This window comes from Macrobrachium nipponense, chromosome 9 (genome assembly GCF_015104395.2).
Source record: "Macrobrachium nipponense isolate FS-2020 chromosome 9, ASM1510439v2, whole genome shotgun sequence".
Taxonomy (NCBI): domain Eukaryota; kingdom Metazoa; phylum Arthropoda; class Malacostraca; order Decapoda; family Palaemonidae; genus Macrobrachium; species Macrobrachium nipponense.
Window position 1 is genome coordinate 56,626,071 of NC_061110.1, and position 21,241 is coordinate 56,647,311.

The 21,241-nt window shown below is 33.4% G+C and overlaps 1 protein-coding gene across 1 annotated transcript in view; it reads right to left on the reverse strand.

The window, feature by feature from the left end:
* LOC135218331 (3'-5' RNA helicase YTHDC2-like) overlaps positions 1-21,241 on the reverse strand; it is a 789,914-nt gene that overhangs the window by 192,674 nt on the left and 575,999 nt on the right. Inside the window, 1 exon segment of the mRNA XM_064254560.1 lies at positions 20,536-20,696. Within this exon segment, the coding sequence (XP_064110630.1) occupies positions 20,536-20,696 (161 nt within the window).

Genomic DNA, 21,241 nt, shown 5'->3' on the forward strand with positions numbered 1-21,241 from the left:
TTCACTCACTAACTACCTATACGAACACAAACAACCTAATGAGACAACAACCAAAACATCCAGCCATTCTCTCTCTCTCTCTCTCTCTCTCTCTCTCTCTCTCTCTCTCTCTCTCTCTCTCTCTCTCTCTCTCTCTCTTTTGCAAGCGACCCTTGAGAAAGTTGTCTTTACTTGAGAACGTTGTCTCTAAAATTGCTAATAAATGCTTACTTCAAGAGTTTGAACACTAAATATTACCCTAATCATGCTTCCTAAATAGAAAACTCACTTTTAAATGAAATTAAAAGTTACTGTAATTTAATTTATAAGTTAGCTTAATACATTACCCATAAAAAATACAATAAATGGTTGGTAAAGATATGGGTGTGTAAAAATTACATACGTACAACATAGTTCTCTCTTCTTTCCCCCTTCCGACCAACCACTCTATTTTTAGAAGTCATCTCAACCACTTTTAAGAAATTCTTTATTCTGTCTCTTTGTTTCTGAAATTCCTTTTCATGAACAAAATGTGCTTTTTATTTGGACTAATGTGTCTGTTTTAGAACAGGCGTTTACAGTTCTAGGAGGTAAAGGTTAAAAATAGAATGATTAAAAACTATCTGCTAACTACGAGAGAGAGAGAGAGAGAGAGAGAGAGAGAGAGAGAGAGAGAGAGAGAGAGAGAGAAGTGCATGTAGCCTTTACATAAGCATTAAGCTAACTTTCAAACGGAACTTCAATCTCATTTAAAAGTTAGCTTAATACTTTTGTAAAGACTAACCTCTCTCTCTCTCTCTCTCCTCTCTCTCTTCTCTCTCCTCTCTCTCTCTCTCTCTCTCTCTCTCTCGTAGTTAGCGGTAGCATAGATAATTTTCAATTGATGTATTTTACCTTTACCTTTTAGAACTGTAAATGCTTGTTCTAAAACAGACACATAACTAATAGTTGTATTAGTCCAAATTAAAAGCACTGTTTGTTCATGAAAAGGGAATTAAAGTAAGTTTAATTTCATTTAAAAGTTAGCTTAATACTTTTGCAAAGACTAATCTCTCTCTCTCTCTCTCTCTCTCTCTCTCTCTCTCTCTCTCTCTCTCTCTGTGTTATTGCCTTTAGGTATATATTTTTAATAGAAAATGTTTAAGATGACTTTGAAATGATATTAATAATATAACCTCAAAGATTAATACAGTAATAGGTTAGTAATTTTAGGTATATTTGAAGTAGGATGTTATTTAAGGTATACATTGGTTATCTGAACTTTCACGATAGGCAGTTATAAGCATTTTTAGTGGTGGTTCTAACTATGTGCGGGTTTTAACTATTCACAGGGGTGTCTAGTACACATCCCCCGCGAATACGGGGGGAACACGGTATCTCTATCAATAGGCCTATGCTTGCGCGCTCTCTCTCTGTCATCATAATATTTCATTCTTTACTGTATTGTTCATCACGATTTCCACAAGTACTGCCCTAATTTTAAAACACTTTCTCTCGTTGTTTACGATCCATCTTCAATTACGTATGAGTTTTACGTCAGTTTAGTGTCAAACATTACTTATAAATAAGGTTTCACAGTAGGTTTTAAAAAAGGATGATCGATATTCTACCCTGAACTGATGTTACCAAACCAACATTAACGAATGATATAGAGCCTGTTTGTACATTCAAGAATAAATAATTATAGGACCTCTACAGAATCTTTATGGTGTAAAGTTAATGGAAATCTAGAAAGCAACAAATGCTATGATTTTGAAGCTCCGCCCCCTTTCTCTAGTTGCCAGGAGTGGCATTATTGAACAGTATATGTCCGAAGATTTAAGAAAACTGTATCTTAACTTTCCTTGCCAAGTGTACATCATTTGCGTTTGATATTGTTTACATTCTCAAAATGATCTGAGTGCAATTTTCGATATCTTCATTGCCATTATTTATTAGAAGAGATAATTTGGAGATACCTTTTATTGTAAATTAACAAAGTTTGGTTGAAACATGCACATATTACTTCATTGTACATAAGCATTAGGTGCGATTTCTCCAGTTCCGAAGATCACTTCCGCCTGGCCATTATTAGTTTTATATTCAGCCTCGGATATAACCTGCAGCTTTAATTTACTAGTATTCAATTCTTGAGATCTCCATTGCATGAGGGATGAACAAAAATGTATTTCATTTTTACTTATGGAAGCCACCATTGAGAATCGTCAGGGTTTAACAACTTGACAATTATCACGGAGCTCTTAACCCTTAAACGCCGAAACGGTAAAAAAAATTGTCTCCTGTGTGCCGGAGGTGTTTCGGAGTGAGCGCGGAAGCGGAAAAAATATTTTTTTCAAAAAATCACGGCGCGATTAGTTTTCAAGATTAAGAGTTCATTTTTGGCTCCTTTTTTTGTCATTGCCTGAAGTTTAGTATGCAACCATCAGAAATGAAAATAATTATCATTATAATATATAAATAATGCGATATATGATAGTGCAAAAATGAAATTTCACATATAATTGTATTCAAATCGTGCTGTGCGCAAAACGGTTAAAGGTAACAAGTTACTTTTTTTTCGTTGTAATGTACACTAAATTGTGATCATTTTGGTATATAACACATTGTAAAACGATCAAAGCAACACAGAGAAAATATTATCACAATATAATGCATGAATTCGTAACACGCGGACGTAAACAAATATTTTTTTCAAAAATTCACCATAAATCTAAATATTGTCCTAGAGACTTCCAATTTCTTTCAAAATGAAGACAAATGATTGAATATTACTATACTGTAAGAGTATTAGCTTACAATTGCAGTTTTTTACCATATCTGACGAGTTAAAGTTGACCGAATGTAGAATTTTTTATATATATATTTTCTATATGTAATTATTTCGGAAATAAGAAAAGCTACAACCTTCAAATATTTTTAGTTTTATTCTACATGAAATTGTGCACATTTTCATATATAAAACTCTATGAAATGCCTAATATGAAATGGAGCAAATATTCCGAGAATGGGACGTACGCATTTCGGATATTCCGCGCGCGGGGGGAAGGAAAGTTTTTTTTTTTTTAAATTCACCATAAATCTAAATATTGTGCTAGAGACTTCGAATTTGTTTCAAAATGAAGATAAATAACTGAATATTACTAAACTGTAAGAGTTTTAGCTTACAATTGCGTTTTTTTACCATTTCGGTCGAGTCAAATTTGACCGAACGTGGTTTTTTTTCTATTTATCGTGATTTATATGCAAATATTTCGAAAATGAGAAAAGCTACAACCTTCAATTATTTTTTGTTGTATTCTACATGAAATTGCGCACATTTTCATACATAAAACCTTATGTAACGGCTAATTTAAAATGGTGCAAACATTACCACAATCACACGTATGATTTTTTCGGAAGAGTTACCGTGCGGACGTAAAGAAAATGTTATTTTTTTCATAAATTCACCATAAATCGAAATATTGCGCTAAAGACTTCCAATTTGTTGCAAAATGAAGGTAAATGATTGAATATTACTAGAATATGGGAATTTTAGCTTAAAATGGCATTTTTCGACCATTTCGGTAGAGTCAAAGTTGACCGAAGGTTGAAATTTTGGCACTTATCATTTTTTATATGAAAATATTTCAAAATTGATAAAAGCTACAACCATGGGTTGTTTTTAGATGTATTGTGCATGAAATTGCACACATTTCCATATATAAAACTTTATGTAACGGCTAATTTTAAAATGGTGCAAACATTACCACAATCGCATGTATGATTTTTTTCGGAAGAGTTACCGCGCGGACGTAAAGAAAACGTTTTTTCATAAATTCACCATAAATCGAAATATTGTGCTAGAGACTTCCAATTAGTTGAAAAATTAAGGTAAATGATTGAATATTACTAAAATATAAGAGTTTTAGCTTACAATTGCGTTTTTCGACCATTTCGGTAGAGTCAAAGTTGACCGAAGATTGAAATTTTGGCACTTATCGTTATTTATATGAAAATATCTCAAAACTGATAAAAGCTACAATCATGAGTATTTTTTAGTTTTTTCTACATAAAAATGCGCACATTTTCATATATAATACTCCATGTAACGGCTAATTTAAAATGGTACAAAAATTATGTCAAAGTGACAAAATAATTTCAGAGATGTGTCACAGATACTTTTTAGTGCGGCAAGAAAGAAATTCGCGCTTGCGCGCCTGCGTAACGATTGTAAACAAAACAACACCTTGATCAGTGAACTCCCAGCATCCCCCAAGGCACGTGATTCAAGAGTTTTCGGCTGGTAGGCCTAAAAGTATTTTTCCGCAAATTTTTAAAAAACTTTTGTATGTCAACGTAAAATACGTCCAGTCGGCACCCGAGAGACAAAAAATGTCGACGCAAAATATGTCCAGTCGGCGTTTACGGGTTAATAAACCCTCGATAGATACAGTAAAGACATCAGCAATTCGGTTTGTCTCAATATACGATAACAATAATCGCTTCATCCAGAATTTTAAAAACTGGAATTTTTAAAGTGGAGGACGGAGGAGTATCCTTAGTATTACAGTCGATGAGAGAGAGAGAGAGAGAGAGAAAGAGAGAGTGTGTGTGTTAGGTTGTTACACTGATAGAAATCCACTTGCAAAAGTCGAATAATAGTTGTACGTATTAAGAATAACGATAATTTTAATAAAACTTGTTTTACTGTAATAGTAATCATATTGCATGTAATATCCTGGTACAATATATGAACAGAGCAATGATGTGCCATTTGCATCCTGGTTTTGTTTAAATCTAAAAATAATCAGCTGATCACGTTTTGTCAATATCACCACTGTCTTTAGTTGCCGAATGGAACTTAATTCAGAAATACATTCCTTTTGTAAATTATCAAAGCTGGATTAATAATGCTGATTCTATATCATGTTTTTCATATATACATCGCCTAAAAGGGAAACCATTGTTTTGTTTACATTTCATCGCCATTCTCAAACAACCACTAATAACAATACAATAATGAATGATAATTATTGTATACAATCGTTCATATGAGTGAATTGTTCTAAACATTTACAAACAAATTTGAGTGCTGCCTCACTTGACGTTCTCTGCGTTTTTGTTATCAAAGCATGGGGGAACGTGAGAACAGAGTTATAGAATCCATTTAAAAAATACCATGGATGGTACCGAAGATGATTTGTATATTGACGATGAAGCCGAAGACAACTTGCCAGAATCAGACTAGAATTATGATGGCACATGCAACCAATCTTGTGATATGTATGAGAATCTTTTAATGAAAAATGAATATTATGTTATCCTAAAAGCTATTGCTACCGTAATTACACCACCATTGAAATTTCTAAATGATAACCGAAAGATAAAGTTTATTCTGACCGCATCAGCGCAACAGTAACTCGATGTTTACATTTTCTAAGCTGGGATCGCCAAGATAAAAGTTTGTTTCACTAATTTAGAATTATTCCTGAAATATTTGTTGAGAAGATATGCCAATAATATATAAGTAAAAATGGTTGTATTACCTTTATTACCAGTTTATTTCATAAAGTGAATCTTCATGCATGTTGGTGGTTAGGCTATGGCACCAAGGCCAAGGCTAGCCTACCGATACACATCTTAGAATTCAAGGTTTGATTTTTAGAATTGTAGTATAAGACGACCCCCAATTTTTAGGGGTGAATTTTAGAATTTATAGGTCATCTTATACGCGGAGATATACGGTATCTGACAGCTCTGGACTTCGAACTTCTGTGGAGTTCAAAAGAAAGATGAAGGGAAAGATTTCTTTATATGCATAATTTTTTTTATTGCAGTTATATTATTATCATTATATTAAAATATTAATAAACATATACGTAGTAGATGTACCATAAAAATTCTCTAATCTCAGTAAGAGAGAGATGAAGTTACTCTTACTTAAAAGTGAAATGGAAAGGTTATTTCTTTAAGGGCGCTGGCTGGCTAATGCCATTTTTTAAGGACAGGACTTTGACATTTATACCACTTAATAAGGTGACTTGGGACATCTCCAAACTGCATATGATTTTTGCCTTTGACCTTCAGTTTTGTGATGCCAATTTGATTTATCCAAATATTAACACTACAGTGGGGCATCGCTTATTCACGGATCAGTATTCACGGATCCAGTTAATCACGGGTTTTTCTGACCGTTTCTCATGTTACATCACTGGTATGAATCGCTGCATCACGGGTTTGTTGTGTTGCGTATGAGATGTTTTTCGGTAGGCTAACCCTCGGCCGTGGTCCGATAACTACCAACATTCATTTAAAGACTCATATAATGATATTACCTGACAATAAAGGTAATAAAACCATTCTCACCTAATATATTATTGTCCTATCTTCGAAATAAATAGCCTATTCAAGGTTTATGTACGACGTTCATTGGTAGGCTAAGCGTAGTTGCAGTGCGATAAACACCAACGTACACAAACATTCACATTATGATATTAACTGACAATAAAGGTAATAAAACCATTCTTACCATATATATTATAGTCATATCTTCATAATAAATAGCCTATTCGAAGAATAATTCCACATCATTGCACTCAACTTATCGTCGGAGTGGCCAGCCACAAAATGTAAGCATATACCTTTACGTACGAAAATGGTTTATGTATACGGTTGCGTTCAAAGCGACATTTTTTGTTTTGATAAACTTTTAGAAATTTTAATAGTAGTGGTAGTGTAATTACAGTAGTAATAACATTAAGGCTAAAATTAATTCGAACTTCATTATTATTTTGGCAGTATTCGTATATAACTTCTCTGAACAATGAAGTCATACAAACGCTATTTGTCATAGATTATCGTAAGTATTGCTGTTTGTTATTGGCGACGAAGCGTAAACGAAATACATAAAAGCATTTTTTGACCTTATATATTATCGTCATATCTCATAATAAAAAGGCTTATTCGTGGAGTAATTCCATATCAGTGAAATCAATTTTATCTATGCGAGGCCAGCCAGCTGACAAAATGTACGTACGTATATGAAAATCAAATTATGGTAGCGTTCACAGCAAGATTATCTTTCGAAATCGACTTTGCGACTTCGTTCACTTTGATATTTTTAACGATACAATAACTATCATTTGTACTACTAAAACCATCTTCACATAAGTAATTTTTCGTAAGATATGTGTTGTTACAAAAGCTAGCTTATACATAAAAGGCTTTTATAATTTAAGTCACCATATACATATGTACCCAAACTCATTGTGGGGAAATTTACTACTGTTTCCTCGGATATTGAAATACTTTAGCATCATTCAAACACTTTAATAATATAATGCATAAATACTAGGCTATACATATTTACATCGTATACAAATACTACATACAGTTATATACATACTTTTATATACAAAGTTAACAGTTATATACACATACTTTTATATACAAAATTAATCATATGAGTAGTGATCAGACGACAGCTGTGCACTGGACTACGTACGTACTACTTGGAAGATAAAACAAACAAAAATTTTGTTGTTGTTAGTCGCCGGGATAGATTAACATTTTTCCAGAGATTAAAGAGCTGAATTTTGTTTTGAAGGTATGTCAACCGCGTTAGTAAATAGGTATCATCTTCTAAGGAATTTTTTTTTCTCTTCTTTATGCGGAAGAATCTTCAAGCCATTTTGCATTCAAAGTAATGAGAAGGAATCATTCTATTCTTCATGAAATCAGTTTAAAAATACTTACACTAATAATAAAAACTAAAAACTACGTACTGTATGCAAAACACATACATCATCGTTAGCTTCGTGTGTGTAAACGTTCATTCTAAGAAATTACAGAGTAGTATAACTAACACCTGATTGGTTGGTTGGTAGCCATGGAGATCTGTTATCCAATGACTGCCCTCTGCTTCTGTTCTATTTATAGACATACGCCATGGATGGCACTAGGTTTGAACGTTACCATGTTCGTGATTTTCTGACTGCTGACGGCAAAAATTACTCAATAATTTTCTTTATATAATTATTCCTTCGTGAAAACAATAATATAATATCGCGGTTGACATACCTTCAAAACAAAATTCAGCTTTTTAATCTCTGGAAAAATGTTAATCTATCCCGGCAACTAACAACAACAAAATTTTTGTTCGTTTTATCTTCCAAGTAGTACGTACGTAGTCCAGTGCACAGCTGTCGTCTGATCACTACTCATATGATTAACTTTGTATATAAAAGTATGTGTATATAACTGTTAACTTTGTATATAAAAGTATGTGTATATAACTGTATGTAGTATTTGTATACGATGTAAATATGTATAGCCTAGTATTTATGCATTATATTATTAAAGTGTTTGAATGATGCTAAAGTATTTCAATATCCGAGGAAACAGTAGTAAATTCCCCACAATGAGTTTGGGTGCATATGTATATCTAAGAGATGACTTAAATTATAAAAGCCTTTTATGTATAGCTAGCTTTTGCAACAACACATATCTTACGAAAAATTACTTATGTGAAGATGTTTTAGTAGTACAAATGATAGTTATTGTATCGTTAAAAATATCAAAGTGAACGAAGTCGCAAAGTCGATTCTATGTCATGTTTTTAACTTTAACGTATAGTGGTATGAAAAACACCAGTGTGTCGTAGCGATGCGTCATCAATATAGTGGTATGAAAATACCACCCATGGTGTTGTAGCGATACGTAATCACAAAGTACAAATCATTCTCTTCTCTCTCATCTCTCTCTCTCGCTCTCTCTCTCTCTCTCTCTCTCTCTCTCTCTCAGGAATAAATACGTACGTACTGTAATTTGCAGTAAATGTGTAGACATTGTGTGCGTGTTTAAAAAAATGTGCAGTACACACACATTCCGATGTTTCGGTTTTTGGAATTTTTCAGATTTTACGACTCTTCAACTTCAAGATCGATATGGTAAAATATATTATATAGTCATACTTATTGTTAAAATTCACAAGTTGAACTGCAAAACATTATTATATTTTGATTGTTATGTACATATATTTTTTGTGTTTTTACGAATGTTTGTTTGAAAATAATACCCATTAGTGAACATATGGTATTAATTGTCCCACTATTTTATTATAGGTGATCTTAATTATCTCACATTCATTTAACAGTATTATATTAATATTTATTTAAATAAACTGTAATTAATAAATAACAATAATGAAAAACATAAAGGGAAAAAACAAAATGTTTTTTGCTGCAGTACTTAGTGGTGTTTGGTTTGATTATGCATCTGACCTCACATTTCCGAAATCTGAAAAATTCCAAAAACCGAAACATCGGAATGTGTGTGTACTGCACATTTTTTTAAACGCACACAATGTCTACACATTTACTGCAAATTACAGTACGTACGTATTTATTCCTGATAGAGAGAGTAGAGTAGAGAGGGAGAGAGATAGAGAGAGAGAGAGAGAGAAGAGAGAGAGAGAGAGAGAGATTAAGGACTCCAAGACGTGGTTATTTTTACAATTATTTTATTATCTTGGGATTTTTTTTTAATCTTGAGATTTTCTATTCAATTCTCGAGATTAATAAGAAAATTACCGTAAATTGACTAGCATCAGCACACATCTGAATGACTCGGCCATTAGCAGGCTAAACCACCAACCTTATGAACTTGCATGATACATGAGATACATGACAAAACACAAAACCACTGTTTATTGGTGAAAATTAGGGGGTTGCACGATATGGGAGATTGCACGTTATTCGAGTATATACGGTATGTGATTTTTTTTAGCCTTTTATGGAACAAAATCTAGCAAGAAATTGCCATTCCCAGTTGGCAACACTGGCCTACAAAAGTTTGTTTGTTGTTGTTATGAAATGTGGTGTGCGGCGCGTTCTTTAAATTGTACCCATATAAACGAGTTAATTATGTGGCATCCAAAAGCCCTGATTCTTTACTCTTATGGGAAAGACGCCTAAAGGTCAGATGAAGGTTTTTACGTGGAATATACTAGTATTAACGTGTTGTGACGAAGGGAAGAGATGTTTCGCTGCATACTGTTGGTAGCATTATCGTTATTATATTACTGGATTGCACTGCAAAATCGTCGCCATCTTTTATCAACATAGATTGTTGGTGAGTACATATGATAGTTCTCTTACCACTCATCCTCTCTTTCCTTGTAAAAAAAAAAGAAAGGACCCACCATGCGTATGTAGGCTTCTAGCTGTAATCCCTAGGCTAGTAGGCTACATATGTACAGTAGTACATATACTACATTTATTTTTTAAGGCTAATTTTGTACAATAACTTTAAAACTGTCTTGAATTTAGTTTTAGGTGATAGTTGAAAACATATTTGGTGTTTGAACTAAAGTAGGCAGTTATAAACATTGGAATAGTGGTCTTGGGTGGGTTAACTATTAAAGTAGGCAGTTTTAAGCAATTTTTGAGGGGGTATCAGGATAACACGGGTATTTACTTATCACGGGGGGGTTCTGGGCCCTATCCCCCGTGGATAACGAGGCCCCACTGTACTACCATATATAGACCTGATGTAGACCTCCAATCAAATGAATAGTTTTTTCTAAAAGGAATTTTTTGCTAGACATGAATTTTTCACTTTGGCAACAAAAAAATAAACCCTATAAATCAGGAAATAAATAAGAAAATAAATTAAGCAAAAACTGGAAAAAGGGCTACATGTGATTGTTCTATAATGTCTTTCTAAGTTATATACCAAATTTCAATGCTATAGCTTTAAAACTAGGGGAGAAGATAGAATTTGAAGGTCAATAAGTATAGTTTTGAGATACGGGCATTCAAAGTTTTTCTTTGTATTTTTGCATGTTAAGAAATCATGATTATTATGAATTTTATATTCCTTTTTGGGTATTAATAAACCAAAACTATGTTATTTATCATAATTTAATCATAAACAAGATCCCTTTGCTCAAAGATCATAGCCTGGGGCACTACGTCAGGCGAGACGGGGCACTCTTTCTTCACTAACTCCATTATTATCGCCGATATTAAGATCTATTGAGCTCTTAATAGAGTCTGTTGTCTTCTTCTGTATGTTGGCGAGATGTTTTGCTCATCTTTTCCTCTTTGGCACGATGAAAACCTTGCCAAAATAAAGAAAAACAGAAGTACAAGCAAGCACATGACAGAGGTGAAACTTGAACCTGTACTCTCATGTTTTTGCTCGCACTGAAGGCTGTAAAGCTAAGTCTTCCCGTCTTGTGACTCAGGGAGTCTCTGCAGATGCCATTGCTCAAAATTTGTTTGATAATAATTATCAAAATTTACGATAACAGAAGAAATATACTGCATTTTCTTGTAAGGAAAAATATGTTTGGCTTATTGAGCTACTTTTACTAATTACCCTGTGACTGAAAGTACGAGGAATTTTGATAAAATATTTTGTAAATGCATTCTCCATTGCCATACGAGGCTCCATGAATTTTTTCATGATTTTTCGTTTTTAGCCCAATATTGGCCGACTGGTACCCTTAAAATACTATCACAAATTTTGTAATTACAGTTATATTATTATTAATACAGTAATACCTTGAGATACGAGCAGCCCAACATAAGAATTTTTTGAGATACGAGCTGCAACTTGGTCCATATTTTTGTCCAAATACAAGCAGAATTCGGAGATACAAGTGTTTCGGGAGGCTGCCGCTAGTTGGCGCGCACAGGTCCAGCAACAGCGCGACCAGCATCTCTCTTTCATTCTCACATGTTACCCACAGATTCAAATCGGATCTCGAGCGCTGTACTTGTTTGTGAATATAAAGAAAAGTAGTGAGAAGAAGAAGAGAATGATGTCGACAGAAGTAAAACAAGAAATAATAGAGAAACATGATGAGCATGGTGTACGAGTTATTGAACTGGCAAGGCTGTACGACCGCAGTACATCTACAATTTGTACCATCCTTAAGGGGGCCGGCTGGCTAATGCCATTCTTTAAGGACAGGACTTTGATATTCATACCACTTAATAAGGTGACTTGGGACATCTCCAAACCGCATATGATTTTCGCCTCTGACCTTCGGTTTTGTTACGTCAGGGCGATTTATCGCGAAAATAACCATTTTTCAAATTCTATCTCCTCCCTTGATATTTAATATTAAGACCTGGGATTACTACCATATATAGACCTGATGTAGACCTCCAATCAAAAGAGGAGTTTTTTCTAAAAGTCATTTTTTTGCTAGATATGAATTTTTCATTATGGTAAAAAAATAAACCCTATAAATTAAGAAAACAAAATTTATAAAAAAAAAAAAAAAAAAGAGGAAACAAAAATTGGAAAAAAGGGATTCATTTGATTGTTCTATAATGTCTTTCTGAGTTATATACCGAATTCCAATGTTATAGCTTTCAAACTAAGTGAGAAGATAGATTTTGGAGGTCAATAACTACAGTAGTACCTCGAGATACGAAAGGCTCTACTTACGAAAAACTCAAGATACGAAAGCCAATGCGAAAAATTTTACTGCTCTACATACGTAAAGTTTTCAAGATACGAAAGGTTGATGCTGTAAAGTCCCGTGATTTGCCCGGACCACCGAGAACAATTTTAAAACTTCCGCGCCGCCAACTGAGTAAACTCGCCTCCATCCTCCCGCTCTCCCATTAGTTCCTGATGCTAGTCACCCCATAAGGTCCTGCTCTCCTATTGGTCAGCATCTACCCCTTGTGCTTTAAGTATTCTATTGGTAAAAGGTTGCTGTAAATTGAAAAACTTATTCATGCAATACATTTAATAAAAAAAAAACATTAGGTAAAGATAGAATAAAGAATAGAAATGAATGGTTATTATACTGTTTGGTAGTTTCAGTAGTTGAAGAGAGATAATGAAAATTTATGGCTTACTGTGTAAAAGTGATTGCTTGGCGATCGTTCGATACTCGTAAGTGCTGGATGTAAACAGACGTTTGGAAGCTTTTTTTTGTTTGTTTATTATAGTTAATGGTTACTTAATAATTATTTGAAATGAGTACATCCAATACATTTAATAAAAAAATTGTGAATTAGATATCATAAAATATAAAATAAATCAGACTGCCAACAAATACGTATTTTTTAGAACTCTTCTTCTATTTTATTATTACGTTACGTATACGTATGTTTCATTATAGCTGTCAGTAACTCGGTATCTCCATTAGGTAAAGATAGAATAAAGAATAGAAATGAATGGTTATTATGCTGTTTGGTGGTTTCATTAGTTGAAGAGAGATACTAATGACAATTTATGGCTTACTGTGTGCTAGGAAAAATGATTGCTTGGCGCTCGTTCGATACTCGTAAGACGGGTAAGAGCTGAATGTAAACAATCGATTGGAAGGTTTGTTTTTTGTTTGTTTGTGTATTATAGTTAATGATTAATTAATAATTATTTGAAATGAGTACATATTGATTATTTATACATTTTATTGGCATATTCTAAGCTTTTAGCTCTTAGGTTTAGATATCAGAATCATAGACTAGGCTACAGTAGCAACCTCTAACATAGGCTAGGCTTATTGCTAAGGGACATATGCTAAAGTCCTAATATATGCAGTAAAAATGGGGTTGAACATTACATGCAGTTGAATATTACTCAAGTATGTACAGTATTTTGCCTTTTTGGAGTCATATTTCTTCCGTTGTAACCCTAGAACATGTGTTTTAGGCCTGGAAATATAATTTACTGGGGTGTTTTTGGAGGGCTTGGAACGGATTAGCCATTTTACATGTAAAATGTGTTCCAAGATACGAAAAACTCATGATACGAAGGTCGTCTCGGAACAGATTAATTTCGTATCTCGAGGTACCACTGTATATAGTTTTGAGATACGGGCGTTCAAAAGTTTTTCTTCGCATTTTTATAAAGACAAAGTTAATAAATAATGATTATTATGAATGTATATTTCTTTTTTGTGTATTAATCAACCAAAACTATTTTGTTTATCATAATTTAATCATAAATGATGATCCCTTTGCTCATATATCATAACTTGGGGCACTGCGTCAGGCAAGACGGCACTCCTTCCTACGCAACTCTCTCTCTCTCTCCTTCACTAACTCGGCTTATTACAGCGAATTTTCTTCTTCTGTATGTTAGCTAGATGTTTTCCTAGTATTTTCCGTTTTGGCATGATGAAATTCTTGCCAAAACAAAGATAAGCAAACGTAATTGCAAGAGAATGTCAAGAGGTGAAATTCGAAGTTGTACTTTTTTTTTTTATAAAGACAATGTTAATAAATCATGACTATTATGAATTTCATATTCCTTTTTGGGTATTAATAAACCAAAACTATGTTATTCATCATAAATTAAGATCCCTTTGCTCAAAGATCGTAGCCTGGGGGACAGTGTGACGTGTGCTTCAGGCAAGACGGGGGCGTTTACTTACTACGCAACCCTCCCTCTCTCTCTCTTGACTAACTACGCTAATATCGCATATATTATGATATTCTGTAATCATATTAGAGCGAATTTTCTTCGTCTTTATGTTAGCAAGATGTTTTCCTTGTCTTTTCCTCATTGGCATGATGAAATTCTTGCCAAAACATAGATAAACACATGTAAAAGCAAGCGAATGTCAGAGAAGAAATTCGAACGTGTAGACTACTTGAAGTATGTGCTCACACTGAATCATGGGATACTCCCCGAGTCCCCTCTGTGACTCACGGAATCACTACAGATGCCATTTCTCACAATTTCTTTGACAATAATTATCAAAATTGACGATAACAGAAGAAATATTGAATTTTCTTGTACGGATGAATGTTTTAGGCTTATTGAGTTATGTTTACTAATTACCCTGTAACTACGAAAGTAAGAGGAATTTTGACGAAATATTTCGTATACTTATTCTCAATTGCCATATGAAGCTCCATGAATTTTTTCATGACTTTGCATTTTTCGCCCTATACCCCCATATATAAGGGTTCCGGCCGGAACCCTTATATATGGGGGTATAGGGCGAAAAATGCAAAGTCATGAAAAAATTCATGGAGCTTCATATGGCAATTGAGAATACGTATACGAAATATTTCGTCAAAATTCCTCTTACTTTCGTAGTTAAAGGGTAATTAGTAAACATAACTCAATAAGCCTAAAACATTCATCCATACAAGAAAATGCAATATTTCTTCTGTTTTCGTAAATTTTGATAATTATTGGCAAAGAAATTGTGAGAAATGGTATCTGTAGAGATTGCGTGGCTCGCATGAGCGAGTATCTGGTTCAATCATGAATCAGTTGGACCATAGACTTCAAGTAGATTACACGTTCGAGTTTCACCTCGTGACTTTCGCTTGCTTTCACGTATGTTTATGTATGTTTCGGCAAGAAGTTCATCATGCCAATGAGGAAAAGACAAGGAAAACATCTCGCTAACATACAGACGAAGAAAAATCGCTCAAGTATTATTACAGAATATCATAATATACGCGTAGTTAGTGAAGAGAGAGGGGAGGGTTGCTTAGTAACGCCCCCTTCTTGCCTGACAGCACACGTCACACTGTACCCAAGGCTACGATCTTTGAGCAAAGAGATCTTCATTTATGATAAATAACATAGTTTTGGTTTTTTAATACCCAAAATGGAATATGAAATTCATAATAATCATGCTTTATCAAATTGTCTTTGTAAAAAGAGAGTACGTACACCTTCAAGTCTCACCTCTGACATTCTCTTGCATTTACGTTTGTTTATCTTTGTTTCGGCAAAGATGTCATCATGCCAAAGAGGAAAATACCAGGAAAACATCTCGCTAACATACAGAAGAAAATTCGCTGTTATAAGCCGAGTTAGTGAAGGGGAGAGAGGGGGGTTACGTAGGAAGGAGTGCCCCATCTTGCCTCAAGCAGTGCCCCAGGCTACGATATATGAGCAAAGGGATCATCATTTATGATTAAATTATGATAAATAAAATAGTTTTGGTTTATTAACTCCTTAAAAGACTTATTTTTTCAACATAATGTTTCAAAAAGAATCTAGTTGTTTTATTGAATTAAATTAAAATATAACTTGTTTAGACTCTATTCTAATTTGATTTCAACAGAAAATTGTGATTATTTTATGTAAAATTGTAATTTTTAGAAACTCCACTTGAGACCTTTTTATGGCCAATAACGAGTTATCTCGTAAAAATTAAAATCATTTTATTCTATCACGAGATATCTCGTATGCTTCGTTTTAATAATTTTGATAATAGGAATTGAATAAAAATCATATTGATGCTTGATAACTTTTTATTTTTCCACTTCATTTTGATAAAAGTATTTTTTCATTTCATTTGAATAAAAAAAAATTTCACCATTAGAATAAACAAAATCATATATTTCTCTTCATTTGGGTAAAAAAAAAAAAAAAAAAAAAAAAAAAAATTCACTTCACATAAACCAGTGTATTTCCCAATCATTTTGTATGGTATGATTTGAAGCAGGGGGTTATACACAGACTAACTTCACATATCTCACACATGTAGCGAGACTCTCGTCTGATCGGTTTTCCATTATTATCCCTTTTCTTAGAGCAAACAACACATTGCCTTGTAGGAAATTTCTTTTTGGGTGTAGGAGGAATGTCAATTGGAAAATGCCTTCCTGAATAGCGGGTAGGATTCGCTGAAATAGATGGTCTACCTGGTCTTGTTTGAGGGATTTCAGCATGATACTTCTTCAGAGTTGAATCAATTATTTCCAACCTGAATTTGAGAGATGAACAGCAATTTTCATTACTCATCTTGAAACTGATATGCATTCCAAAGGGCTAGCTAGATCTAGATGATGGAAGAAAACTTTTTTGTAATATTTTTTTGTTCTTTTCCTGGGAACAGGATAATTTGCCAAGTTTTGATCCAACTTATCCACACCACCCATTGTGTGGTTATAGTCTACTACAACTTTGGGCTTCTTTTTCGTACCTCTCCTACTCGCAATTTCAACTTCATCACTATTGTGAACTGTGGAGAGTAGAACAACATCTTTTTTATCCTTCCATCTCATGGCCATAACTTTACCTCTACGATAAGCAGACATTTCCCCCTTCTTCAACTTTTCAGTTTTCAATGAAACTGGCAGGTCTTTTCGATTTATTCTAACAGTGCCATAGCAATCTGTTCTACATTTTACTAGAATATCCACTAACTCAGGACTGGTGTAATAATTGTCTATTGTAAGGCAATAGCCTTTATTCAAAAGAGGTTTCAGTAAAGTCATTACAACCTGTGAGGATTTAGGCAATTCATTGAAATCCTGGTCGAATTGTGTTCCTTTACCTACATAAATAAAAAAACTCCACACATATCCTGTACTCGCTCACATAACATAAAGAACTTTATGCCGAATCTTGATCTCTTCAATGGGATATATTGTACCCATCCCAATCTTCTTTTATATAGCAAGAGACTCTCATCAATTGAAATATCTCTTTGTGTGGTGTAGACAGTTCTAAATTTATTTTCTAAGTGCACATAAATAGGATATATCTTATTCAGTTTGGGATTAGGATGCGAATTTGCATCGTATGCTTCATTATCAGAAAAATGCAGGTACTGCCTGATTTTCTTGTATCTTTTGAAAGGCATAGTTTCAGCAAAAATTGGGGTTCTAAGAAGTGGATTTTTAGACCAATACAAGGATTCTTCAGGCTTCTTCACAATTCCTTTCAAAGTATTTAGTGCTAAGAAAACTCTGAGTTCAGGTGGAGTTACAGGATGCCACGTATTTGGGTCTGCATTGCATTGCTCAGCAAATCTATTGGTTTCAGTGCAAATAAGTTCAATCAGTTCATCATCAAAAAATACATGGAAAAAATCTAAAGGCGACATACTTTCAATATTCCCTGGGATATTGAGACCTGTTGTCCCTGTGAATGGAAATCGAGGGGGTGGAGGGGCAGTAGAATCTGCGATTCTCCTCCATTGTGTTTCATCCATTACTGTATCTGTATCTGTATTGGTATCGCTGTCATCGTCACTGAATCATCCAAGCTTGAATCGTCGCCGTCTGAGCCAGAAATTTCAAGCTCTGTAAATGATTCCTCAGTATCACTGTTGTCATGGTAATTTGCCATAACTGGGCTAAAATAAAAAATAAATAAAAGGCTAGAATAATAAATAAATAGTCAAGATACTAACAAATTACTCGACAATATATCATATAAACAGTCTAAAAAAAAAAAAAGAACAATGAAACTTACCTAAAACGTGAAAATGAAGAAATACAGAAGATTCTAAAAGTCACCACTGGAGAGCTAGTAAAATAGTGCGTACTCATCGTAAACAAAGGAAAAAAAAATCCTTGGAAAAAATTATACTTGACGTATCACAAAATGGTCAAGAGACAAACAAACGACACGAAATCATCATAATAAGTCAATAATATAACATATAAACAGTCTTAGATGACAAATAAACAACCAAATTTACTTAGAACTGGCGAAAATACGATATAGAATATGTACAAACGAACGAACAACCTCTCAAGATCACCGGTTACTCTATATACCACAAAATACTCATGGGGTTAGCTAACAAGACACAACAGCAACACGATGAATCAATAATATAACATATAATCAGTCTAAGATGACAAATAATGCAACCAAACTTACCTAATTAGGCAAAAATACGCAAAAAACAAAAAAAACAAAGGTCAAAGATGGCAGCTGAAGTGCTACTAATGACGCGTCGTCTGCACGAAAAAATACAGAAAATTATCGTTGGTAACTCACGACTTCCAGCAGCAAATACCACTGCCAAACGTATGATATAGGACGAGATATCTCGGAGAAGCCTGCTGTAACAATACTGAGCCACGAGAAATCTCGTATTAGCCCAATATTCACGTTTAACTTTTCAACGAGATATCTCGTGGTAAGTCCAAAATTTTTAGCACACTGATAACGATATATCTCGGGTTAATCTTGTAAGGGGTTAATACACAAAAAAGAAATATACATTCATAATAATCATTATTTATTAACATTGTCTTTATAGAAATACAAAGGAAAACTTTGAACGCCCGTATCTCAAAACTATACTTATTGACCTTCAAAATCTATCTCCTCACTTAGTTTTAAAGCTATAACATTGGAATTTGGTATATAACTCAGAAAGACATTAACATTGGAATTTGGTATATAACTCAGAAAGACATTATAGAACAATCAAATAGAGCCCTTTTTTCCCATTTTTGTTTCGTCTTTTTTTTATAAATTTTTTCTCGTGATTTATAGGGTTTATTTTTTTACCATATTGAAAAATTCATATCTAGCAAAAAAATCACTTTTAGAAAAAAAACTCTCCATTTGATTGGAGGTCTACATCAGGTCTATATATGGTAGTAATCCCAGGTCTTAATATTAAATATCAAAGGAGGGGATAGAATTTGAAAAATAGTTATTTTCGGGAATAATTGCCCTGGCGTCACAAAACCGAAGGTCAGAGGCGAAAATCTTATGCGGTTTGGAGATGTCTCAAGTCACCTTATTAAGTGGTATGAATGTCAAAGTCCTGTCGTTAAAAAACGGCAGTAGCCGGCCGGCCCCCTTAAACAAAAGGATGCCATCAAACACAAGTGAAAGGAACTACAATTCTGTCCTAATTAAGGACAAATATCCATGAAGAAATGGAGAAGCTTCTGTTGGTGTGGGTGAAAGAGGAGCTGGCAGAAGATACAGTGATGGAGACGGTGATATGCGAAAAGGCGCATATTATTTACGCCATTTGAAGAAGGAAGTGCATTTCTTTTTTACAAGTAATTTTTTTGGTTTCATTTCAAGTAAGGAAAGTGAAATTTTACTTTTATTTAAAGTAAAGAAAATGTTCGGTTACAGAACGAATTAAACTCATATCTCAAGGTATTACTGTATCTGAAAATATTAATAGACATAGTACATACTACATGTACCATAAAAATTTTCTCATCTCGGTGAGAGAGAGATAGAAATTATTATTTTTATTATTTGATGTTATTTAATTTACACAAAAAGATTGAAAACTTAAAAATTACATAAAAAAATTGAACAAACACCTTTGCAGGGTTTCTCCAGGATTCGAAAATGTTGCGTTTGCATTCCTGTCTGTGAAATATTAGAGTATGATAATTAGTTAGGTTCCAATGAAAAGTTCGCGCTATTGTGAATTCTCACAACTCGAATTGCATAAGATTGAGGTATTATTGTGTGTGTGTGTGTCTATATATACATACATACATATATATATATATATATATATATATATATATATATATATATATATATATATATATATATATATATATATATATATACACACATATACATATATATATATATATATATATATATATATATATATATATATATATATATATATATATATATATATATATATATATATATATATATATATATATATAGGTATATGCTATATAAGTTCTTCTCATCACTGAGGAATGGTGTGCCAAGGATTTTCAAAGACCACAAATATAGGCTAATTTAAATAATGGGTTTAGTATAAAATCAATTAATTATGAAGATAAAACTTCCTAGGCTCTACAATCAACGATTGTGAAATCTTTTATCATTACGCACCTTATGTCTCCTGGTCCACGAGCACGAACGAAGCCAGCACCACGTAACTGCGCTAATACCTGAGACCGCATACCATGGATCATCTCCATTGTGGCACCTGACACATAATTTCTTTCACACCAGCCACGCTCCCAACCTTCACCACAAGCTTTCTGCCATGCCTATGAAAAAAAAAACATCAAAAGACTTTAAGTATGTTCACTAGTAGCTCAAATCCCAAAAATGTATAAGTCTTAAAAGCAATCTTAAAAGATAAAAATCCATTTATAAGAAATTTTAAAAAATTAATCAATTTAAATTTCTTTCTATGATTTATTAGGATCATGTGCTATTTGATGATCATCAAGCTTACCATTTTAGCATCAGGATTTCCTCTTAGTTAGGTTGCAATGGTTCTCTGCTTTCTATGTACTTTTTACATTAATGCCATTCCGATACAACTCTTCAGCTATGCTTTTTATCCAAGAATTACTGAACCATCCTCCCGAATCCTTAAATCTTACCTTAATTCAGGTTACAGCCTAATCCAGGTTATTTTTGTCCTTAAGTTATAGGCTACAGACAATATCTAATACAGTCTAGCTAACATATTCTCCCTGAATTGATATAGATTATAGGCTACTATCTTGTAGGCCATTGCCGATATCATTATTTGAAAGGATTATCTACATTAATAATAATTGTGGAATATTTCTATAGATAAAAT